Below are 10,907 nucleotides of genomic sequence, written 5' to 3'. Positions count from 1 at the left end.
AGAACAATACTGCTGACTGGGAGTATCACAGAAGAGAAATTCAACAACTTCTGCAGATAGTAACCATCAACACGAAGCACTTTTACTAAAAAGGGAGGTGACAAAAATAATTTTCCCTTCTTCAGGAAGGCCTTCAATCACCTTCAGTCAAACCTGTAACTAGCGTGTACAGCAAAGTAAGTGTTTACGTCAAAAACCGGGTCCTTTAGAGTCACATTGCTCTCCTCATTCTCAATTATTTGCGCCTGAAAGACTAACAAAGTTTTGCATCTTCATGCAGACCTAGTTTTTCCATATGTTCTATTAGAAAACAGAACTATAACTTCAATTTGGATTCTTTTGCTTGCAAAGCCTTGGTTGCTAGCTCAACTCTCTCTTTTAATAAGCTGGCTTCTTCAGCACTTCTTTGGGCTTGTACATTTTTCAGTAGGAAGTGGTTAAGGAAGAGTTTCAAGCTTTCCCGTAGCATTCCCAGTTTGGGGTTGTCAGATACCCTGTAAAGATACAGATCAAAAACAGTATTTAGTCTTTTGCTGCTTCAGAAGTTTCTTAATTTTTTTTCCTTTATCTTCTTCAAACAGAAACGTAGAAAAAAATCCAACCTATAAAAGCTTTTCTGAAGAGGCTTTCAAATTACCAGCAAATCTACACTGGTTTGGCAAGAAGCCCAAACACACTCATCATACAGTTGATCCTCAACAATAAAATGGGATATTGGAGCCTTATATTTGCTTTATGGAAACAATTACATTACAGCAACAAACAAGGCAAACACCATGTTTGAACTTCCTTGTGTTGCAGTGTTAATGGTTGAAACATTAGGTTGAATCACCTAATTTTTCTAACTTTACGTAACATTGCAAGTTTAATACAACAAAAAAATGGAATCTCAGAATAATTTAAGTCAGAAAGGATGCTGGAAGGTCATCTTGTCCAACCTCCTGTTTAAAGCCAGACTAACATCCAGTTGCAGTCAGGTTGCTCAGTTTTATCCACTCAAGTCCTAAACATCTCCAAGGATGGAGACTTCCGAGCCTCTCCAGGGTAACTCTGTCCCATATACAAAAATAATGTTGATTTTAAAAAAACCAAAACAAAACACACCAACAAACCAAAAAAAACCCCAAGCTTCTTCCTCATTACTATTTCTTTATTCTTCCTTCTTACACTAAAGATACCTTCTAGCAAAGGTTGCTGGGAGAGTGAATCCCACTGCCCACATTTGGGTAAAGCAATAAGGAAAGCATGTAGTTATAGAGCCCTGCTCATGAAAATCCTGTGACCAAAATGATACACTGAATATCTGACCACCTTATTTTGTATAACACTTCTCACACCTGAATCTGTGTGAGAGTCTGCACCAACACACAAACAACACACTTCCTCCCACTCACCCAGGTGAGCTTACTTTCCACAGGATGGATGGTTGAAAAGGCCAAGAATTCCACACAAAATAAGCAAACCTCTTATCTTCGTAATTACTACTTACTTTAGATCTGTCTGATCACTTACCTCGCAAAAATGTCATTAAGTTCTTCATCATCTGTTTTGATTAACAGCATGCTTAATACTTGTTGCAAGAAACGGACTTTGGGTTTATCAAGTTCACTGAATTCAATTACCTGAATTCAGCAGAGAGAGAGGGAGAGTTTGATTAATTTTAGTATTTCAAACAGCTGAATTCTCTTCTAAATGAACAGGTTCTAGCACATTAACCGGTCTCCCATATATACCAAGTCTTAAGTTTGGCACAAAAGGATTAGCTGAGAACACTGCTTCCAAAAGCCAATCAATAAGGAAAGCAGGGAAGCTTCTAAGGAATAACTTGTCTAGTGGTACCAGAATACCTGATATCATTTCTCAAATCAGATAAATACTTCAGAAGTACCTAAGACAATCCACATATTTGCCTGTTTAACACTTTTCAATTATTCTTTTAATAAAATTCTATGGACTCCCCACTCTGAAATACAAGTACTCAGGTGATTTCTTTCTGGTCTAATAAAAACCAACACCAGTTAAAAAGCACAGCACAGAATCTGTCGACAAAGCCTGCTAATGAAGGGGTCTCATTTCCAACTCTGGATACTCTACAGAAAATAATCTCACAACTGCTTTAGACACAGAACTGTAGACCTTCTGTATGCCTGGGTCACCATAGGTTCCCTTTTCCCTAAATGATAGCAGTACTCTAATCAGTGGGATTAATTTGGTAGTTTTAGAACAAGTTTTATCTTAGCTCATAACCACAAATAGCTAAAGTACCAGCTAGGTAACAGAAAAACTACATTTTATGTTGAGCTAGCAAATGCAAGGAAGACACGGAAGTATTTTGAAAAGAAAACACACCAACCTTGAGAACTGAAAGTGGCAATGATTTTGTCCTTAGTAAGTGAACCAACAGTGAAATCAAGTTGGAGACGGCAGTGGCTGATAGGTTCTCCAAGTCTCTGATTTTGTCCCAAATACTAAACCGAAACGTCACCTAGGTGTCAAAGGAAAAAAAATTATCCTACAAATCAAGTAACTGTTTAAATGAGTAACAACATCACAAAACCTTTTGACCTTCTGTTCTTTATGAGCCCTCTGTTAATTAGCAGAGATGCTTGATCAGACTGTTCATTTTTTTCTACACGTGTAAAACAGAGGAAAGGAAACCTTCCGCAGTATTTTATTTTCTAATCGGATCTGACCATGAGTATGCTTTACTGAGGGCATAGCTATACCAGCAGAATGTTTCTTCAGACCAAGTTTTTAACAGGCATGCATCCATTCTCAAGTATTTTATATCTGTCTTCCTAACAGCAGTAATGACACTAAAATAAAGGAGAAACAGATTTTTCTTCACCTGAAATCGTCTTTCGCATTCACAAAACTTGTTAGCCAAAAATGCATAGAAGGGGTTATACATCTTCTCCTGTAAGCAGCAGTACAGGACAACATGGACAATTTCTCTCTCCTGCTGACCTTTCAGTCCAAGCCTAAAATTTAGCAAAAGAATGAGAATTGTTTAGTAAGGAAAAAATTAAGAGCTACAGCCAACATTCAAGAGTAATTCTTAAGAAAATCAACTCCTAACAGCACATTAAATTTTACCTGTTACAAAGTTCTTACAAAGTCTTTAAAACTCTGAATGGACTCAAACCCTTAAGACTGTGGCTGAATCAGTGTTCTGGTGTGGCAATATGGAAACACTGCACTATGATCAGTGTTACAGGAGTGGCTGCAAAAGCAGGACCTCAATGGAGAAGTGGAACGATACAAATAAAATCCCCCCTGGGGAAGGAAGGGCAGCACACTCCACGTTTGTAGCTCTCCGTGAAGAAAAGCAGAGGAGATGGCCCTGTCATCATGGACTGTTTTGCCTTGGAAAGCAGCAGAAGTATTGTAGCAAGTGCTGCTGCATGGTGTACCAATACAAAGGTTAAACGGTGAAATAAGAACTATAGGACCCTGTTGTGCTTATCTCACACTTGTACCTATGGTCATAGGGGCCTTTGGATCAGTACAAGCCTCTTTAGAGGAACATGTCCATGGTCCTTCCCTTCTGTGGTACTTAGTAGGGATAAGAAAATATTTTAAGATGTTTTTCCTATTTGGTGATATGAATCTGTTAATCTCTAGGTTAACTCCATGCTGCATAATACTTGAAATTCATTACTGTTTGATAGCAGCCTAAGAGGATGCAGTCAGAGATTTCAAACCACCTTCCAAAAAAAGAAAAAGAAAAAAAGGCAGCCTGAAGAAAACAGTCAGTATCAATGTGTACTTATGATGGCTGCCTCAGCATGAAGTCCAAGGACTGAACAGCCTTCCCACTGGAAGAGCTGACCAGTCTAAAAAGAGGGCTGAGCCACTTTGGCAGGGAATGGTAACCAACTCGCAATGTACCTGCACTGCAAATAATATGATTTAGCTTCCAGAACTGTCAAATGCTTGGCAGCATTAAAAACAATTAAAATGAAAAATGCTTCATATTATAATCTGAAAAATGTCAAACAAAATTCCTTTCATTGCTTCAAGCTCAAGTTTCATGTAGCATTAATACAACTCAAGTGTCCTTTCTAAACCTGACTCAACTGGGACTTGCTCTGCCGACTACAGAGTAGTTTGTCATTGCTTAATTCTTACATCTCTCCTTTGAATACACCTCCAGACATTTGCCATTGCATTTGATCATAGATACAGACCAGATTAACAGATATTTTATCTTTCAGCCAAAAACCCAGAGAATTTAAGGTTTTACAATAGGAAAATCTGGGATGATTTCTAGGCTGACTGCTAATGAGCAGTGAAAACTTAGAAGTCTGGTTCTACAAAAGAGACCAGCACTGTAAGTTTGTGTCTGTGATATAATCTGCTTGCTCTCCCATCAGCCAAGTTCTATCAGATTTTATTACAGAGCAACTAAAGTGTCGGGTTTTGGTTTTGGTGGGTTTTGTTGTTGTTGGTTTTTTTTGTTTGTGTTTTTGTTGGATTTTTTTTTTAAATACACAGGTTTTCAGCCATCAGACAAGCATTTAATAGATGACTTGTGAAGTTACACTGCAGTCACTAATTTGGCACACTCTGCTTTTCCTTTCCATCATCACTTCTATCACGACTTGCTTATTTAGGAAATATTCATGTTGCCAGATGGATGTAACTGAGTAAATCATCACTTGGATGTTCAATTTTTTCTTACCTTCACCTCTTAACAGATCTTGCAGTATTTTCTCTTTTCAGACCTAGCATCCCTAAACATCTAAATTTAAGAGTCAGGACTGCTTTTCACTGCTGAGCTTCACCATAAACCTATACAGGTTTCATAAGCCTAACAATCTTAAGACAAAATATATGCAACCACCTCACCTATTAAATCATTCATGAGTTAAAACATTCCCATGGACTCGTATGTCTTGATCACTTAAAGAATTTCCCCCTGTATATGGGATAACTGCCTCTGAAGTAGATACTTAACAGCAGAAGCCTGCCTCTAAGTAGGTTAGTTATCATCAGCTGAAGCCCAAGACTATCCTAGCCTTTAGATCAAAAATAGCAATACTCAAACCCACCTCTTAAAAGTCAGTTCAAATTATTTTAGTTGATACAGTCACATACCATCCTGAATTACATACCACACTACAAGAGGATATATAAGGCTTTTACAAGTTTCAACTTTTTTTTGCAAGATGTACGGTTTCTCAAATTCTTAACCTCTATGGAATAGCTTCAAAAATTGCCTCTTCCTCAAACTCAAGCAGCATTCATCCCCCCGTCACGTGTGAGTCTGGTTTGTGAAGGAGGTGCAGCCTTTCAGCTGATGAAATGGATCAAGACTCACTCTCTTTGTCTCCAGCAACGCTCCCAGCCCTCCCTTTGCATTGACACTTCTGCAGTTATAAACTGAGCCACTTCAGGGAGCTGTTCTGGCTTCAAACTAACTGCCTGCTTTTCAAGTAGGGAGGAGAAATACAAGCAGAACTACAGCAGCATGGATTTTAAATGGTTATTACCATTTAACCACACCTCAACTCCGACAGAGATCTAGCAGCAGATGAATCATCAAGAGCAGTTAAAATACTTCCTTATGCGTTTCTCAGGCTCTTCCTCATGAGACTGACATCAGACACATGGATATAAATTCCCACACACCTTTGAACGCATGTTCACATTGAAGTTAACTTCTTCACTGAAAATTCTGTGTACTTTCCATTATACTCTGCCAGATGTGAGCAGATTCAAGAATTCCTCTGAGTTTGCTGTATAAAAATCAGCATCAACAGACACCAGGCAATCTGCGGACAGTTTTTCTGCCAAGCCTGCTTGTACACAGATTTGTATACTAGTTTAAGTAGCACGGATGAGAGTCAAGGATCAATTTGCAAATTGAACTACCAGGTCTTGGCAAGAACTGCAGCAGCAGCAGCTAATTTCTTTTAATTGAACAGGCCATATTAAGATATTGGAATGACTCCATCACAGTCTTTAATCCAAGCTGTGTTTTGCAGAAGTGGCTTTTAATCAAATATTAGTTGACTTTATTACAAAGTCTGTTTTGGTTTGGTTAGCAAATTAAGTAATTGCATGCCATCCTGGTAAGACAATTCCCTTGAATTACAAGGCTGCAACAGAAAAGTTCAGATCTGATCTCTCCCCTCCCAGTTACTACAGACTTACGATTAATATTCTGACAAACACAAAGAACAGCTTAGTTAGAGCTTTTCCCTGATCACATCTTTTTCTAAATAGCTGTTTGCCGAGTGGTAAGGAAACCGTTCTAAACATGAAATGTGACCCTGGAGCAAATCCAAAACTAGTAAATTCTGCAAGAGGGATGTGGAGGTGCTAGAGCACAACTTGGTCATACAAGTACGGCCAGAGACCTACAAGATGGCTTAACAAGGTGGCAAGAAGTAAAGGAATTGTCAGCAGAATGGAAAACCAGTGCCAAAACCAAGAGATGTTCTGAAGGGGCTTCGGGGCTGCCTCTGTAAGGACGCAAGCCTGCAACAGACTTCCATCTGCTAGACCAGGATAGATGTCCTCAATGCAAAAAGATACAGGCTTCTTAAGGCAAAAGATTCTGTAAATCACAGTTATAGACGTGAGTCACAGTAACAGGGGCTACTCCTTTCCTCTGACTGCCAATCAGTCCTGCCTGACCCTACTAGTCCTTACACCAGGGTTTTGTCCCTCTTCTAAGCTCTTACCCTCCCGTAGATCCCTAGCTATGCAACTCTTTGTGTTGTCAATACTCTTAGGCCTAGACCAGCACTGTTATTTTTTCAACTCAGCTAATGCTATTTTTGGTCCTGGGCTGTCTTCTGTGTTAGTCTATACTTACTTGAGAAGCTTTTCAAAGGCATCCAGGAAGTCTTCACTTGTCATCAAGACACAAAAAATACTTCTCCTGATATCAGTGTTCATTCTCAGCTTACGAGCAAGCTCCATTATCTTTGAACTCACCTGAAAAAAAATGAAATGGTATTTAATTCATGTTTGCTTTAAGAAAGCTATTCTGTGCAGCCTTCTAAAAACATCATAAATGAAGATCTCCAGTAACCTATGAAGCATCAATCCAATGATCCTGAGCTTTTGTCCAGAGGCACAGACATTATCAGGAGCTTTTAATTAGAGAAATATATTTCAATGTATTTTAATTGCGACAATTATTTTTAAGATGTGCTTCTCTAATGTAAGTCACTGTGACCATCTCACTGCGCTGCTTTGAGAATCAGCTTAGATATATGCCACCCACAGACAATACCACCTGTCAGAATTCATACTAGCAAATCCACTTTTAAACCAAGTCTCTTCTTCCACTTACATAACAAGTTACTTTTGCAATTCCACGGGATAAGAAAACACAAGCTATACCACAGTATTTGCAGTAACAGCTCTTAAGAAGCGCAGGACTACAACATTTTGAAAAACCTAAGAGCAGAATTTGTGGTCCCAAAGCTTAGTCTTACAAGAGCCTGCAAAGGTTTTTTTTGGTGGGCTCTGAAATGAACTTATTCACCTGCATGAAGAATATTCAAATGAGCACAAACACTTAGACTCAGAGCTAGCACTGCTTGGATTTACCTTTCCTATATGCAGTTTTGGCTGAGTCTTGCTGTTTGTATCATTGATCATTGGTGCTCCACTCCAGGACGACCCTACGATCCACCAGCGACCAACCTGATCAGCACTGAGGAGAGATTCCAGGGAGACACGGAGCTGAGTGTCTTTCCCAGAACCACTGCTGTGAACCTTGAACAACAAAATACAAAATATCCAGAAGATTTTATTGGAAGCTTTAAAAAAAAAAATCCCACAAATAACAAAAACCATCAAAAAATACTTTAATTACTTAAAATTACTTTTAAACAAGTAACTTAATTTCCATAAATGTCTTCACATGTTGCACCTCCTCCAACCTTTAGTTTCAGTCAGCAATCTGAAAAGACCTTTCAAGTTTCTCAAATTATTTACTCAGATACAAGAAGTTGCTTAAACCCCCATTTAGCAGCTCTTGAATTTTAAAAATTTTAAATAAGAGTTAATAAATTGAAAAGCAGATATCTTCCAATCATAAAAATTTATTAGAATTCAGACTTGATGCTGACATTGAAAAAACAGTAGTGAAAATGAAGTAGGTCTCAATCCCAAGAGACAATTACTTTCAGGCATTTCATACTGTGTTGTTCTAGACAAACTGCCCTCTCCCCACCATAAATAAAAAACCAAAACAAAGCAAAACAGAAAAAAAAATCCAGGTTTTCAGAAGTGTTAAGACTTCTAAAATAATTCAGGTAAAGTTAGGAGCGAGCGCCTGCATTTAAAGTCTATGGAAAAAAGAACTTGTCATAATGACTCATTTCTTCTGTACAATCATTAAAACATCCCACAGTCTCTTTTTCTAAGTATAGATTTTTTGTCTCAAATTCTTTGGCTAAGTATTAGGTCCTTTCTCAAACTGTTCTGCAGAAGGCTGGTTGACTGCTGACTAAACTTGGACACAGCAGATAGTACTTAACGATCTAAGAAGTTATTTTTGTCCACAAGAATTTCAAACTGCTAAACAAATTAAAAAATTCTACAGGCCATCTACAGTCGGCATACAACATAAATACTGAGTTCTGGTTTAGGAATAGCTATACTACACGTGTCAATGAAGTTCTCACCAGTGTTCTTTGCAATTTGCGGAGTTTTTCAACTGGTTCAGGATCATAACCGGGAATCTTACGCATGTCATTATTTCTTAATGCCAACATAGTCTCTAGCATAAAACGAACCTATTGGAAAAAGAAATATTTCTGTGGGTTATGTGCTGTAAGTTTATTAAGTAAAGTACATAGCACACTTTGAAATTACCATTCTGTGAGAATAAGTAGCTAAGCTGGCAATGGACAGCGAAATTTAGATTACACGAATACAAATACAGAGAAGGATGTTTTACTTTAACTCCTATTATATTCATTTGTGTTAAAACTTCAATTCAAATGGTCAGTGACCATTTTTTGAACTGTGCAAAGTATCACGAAACAGAAGCACCGTCCACTGCACAAAGACACAAACCAGTCCCAGTCTCACCCATTACAAGCACTTTAGTGTCTGTGTCCTAAGAACTACCAGAGAAAGACTGACAAGAAGAATGCAAATAACTAAATGCAACAACTGAACAGTAATGGCAACTTGGAATCTAAATAGAGTATAGCAGAAAACATTTTGGTAAATTAACACAAGTATCCAAGTGTTTATTGAAGTCTACTGAGAACAGAAAAATCTTTCACACACACACATACACACACACACACACACACACACACACACACACACACACACACACGTACCCTTGTCTGATCCTGGAGTTTCTTCTCTGCTGTGTTTGCTTTCCTCTGGGCTTCAGTGATCAGCTCCTTCAAAGCCAGCGCATCATCTTTTCTTAAGGAAAAGCCCACGTTTTTCAGAAGAAACAAAATCAACTCGATCTCTTTTTCAGTGAAAATGCTAACAAGCTTTTTCAGAATATCAAAGATCAGCAGGGAATGAACCACATGGAAGTTGTACAGATGAGCAATCAAGGCAAGCAGATTTTCACATTCTTTCCCTTCAGCATCACTTCTACAGACTTCATCAAATTTCTTCACAACAGCTTCCAAAAAGTGAGCACCAACCTGGCAATAGTTCCATTAAGGAAAAAAAATCCAGCAGTTAACTGTAAGTAGTTTTTACAGACAGCTGCAAAACAGTCATTTTTGGGCCACAGCCACTATTAATTTTAAAGAAATACTGTTGCTCCTCTCAACTTATATGGATTTTCTATATTTACATATACAAATAGTATCTAAATGGTATGACATTTTCTTACAGCACATGTTATTTACACCTTGTATATGCCATCCAGTTGCCTTTTAAAGTTTGTGCAAGAACAGCAATGTTATGAACTTACAGTACACATACATCAGAAATGGTTTATGTAATTTTCATGGACACATATTAGTATCTTCCCAGCTATCAGGCTAGCACGCTGTTACTGCTAGTCATTCATCCAGTAAAAGCTGCTTGTCAAAAACCAAATGCATCACTGAGTTCAGCATTCCAGAAAAATATACTTAACGAAGGGGTAAAAATTAATATTGTAAACCAAACCCCAACACGCCAAGTTTTCACAGTTTGCTGAGCACAAGCTGAGGCTGATCTGAATTGAGGGTAAGTCTTAGGCATTTGTCATTTTGAAATCTCTGTATCTGTGAAGAGAGAACTGATGCTAAAGGATGGAATTAAAAAGCATTCCAAAATAAAGGTAGGTAATGAGTATTACTGCTAAACAAGATCCCCCCATTATTAAGGTGCTCATATTTGCCAATTGTTCTTATGAAAACTAGAAACCCCAGTAGCAGAACTGATCTACATTACAAGCCACGACAAGCTTAGGTTTTAACCATCCAATGATCATACTGCACAAATGTATAAGCACAGCTATTGAAATCCCAACTTCTGCATTGCTCAAACTCATTTTAAACGCAGCTCTGCTATCACACTTCTGTGGAATTTGTATTATACATTTATTTTACAGAAAAAATAATGGGGCTTTACAATATACTTAACTACTACAGTCTTAGAAATAAAGATGCTGTGTAACAGAGTCAGCAGTACAGATGAAGAGTCTGGATATCATCCATTTATTTCTAACACCTATTAGTACATGTTTATCTAAAACCTATTAGTAAGTATTTTGCAAAGTTTCAACTTCTAAAAAGATTGCATTTCTCTTCTTAAAACAGCACTGTAATATTACCTTTTATTTGCTGTCAGAATTGCAAACAGGAACAAAGAAAAGTTTAATGACAAGGCCGTACGCAGAAAGCTGCTGTGATTGCATCCATCAGATATTTAATATGGTTATTAAGGAGGACCCGGGTAACTACAGACCGGTC

At 37.9% G+C, this 10,907-nt stretch overlaps 1 protein-coding gene across 1 annotated transcript; it reads right to left on the bottom strand.

Annotated features, from left to right (window-relative positions):
• Positions 1–316: 316 nt before the first annotated feature.
• On the bottom strand, positions 317–9,644 carry NOM1 (nucleolar protein with MIF4G domain 1; the record flags this gene model as incomplete). The annotated part of the gene is made up of 8 exons (XM_010178901.1): positions 317–494; positions 1,513–1,622; positions 2,354–2,485; positions 2,849–2,981; positions 6,827–6,948; positions 7,570–7,737; positions 8,652–8,762; positions 9,321–9,644. Coding segments are annotated over 8 exons (1,278 nt in total), but the record flags the coding sequence as incomplete, so codon positions are not given.
• Positions 9,645–10,907: the final 1,263 nt, after the last annotated feature.

Source organism: Mesitornis unicolor, unplaced genomic scaffold, assembly GCF_000695765.1.
Source record: "Mesitornis unicolor isolate BGI_N332 unplaced genomic scaffold, ASM69576v1 scaffold51262, whole genome shotgun sequence".
Taxonomy (NCBI): domain Eukaryota; kingdom Metazoa; phylum Chordata; class Aves; order Mesitornithiformes; family Mesitornithidae; genus Mesitornis; species Mesitornis unicolor.
Note: the sequence above shows the minus strand (reverse complement) of the source record. Positions and strands in the feature narration are given on the sequence as shown.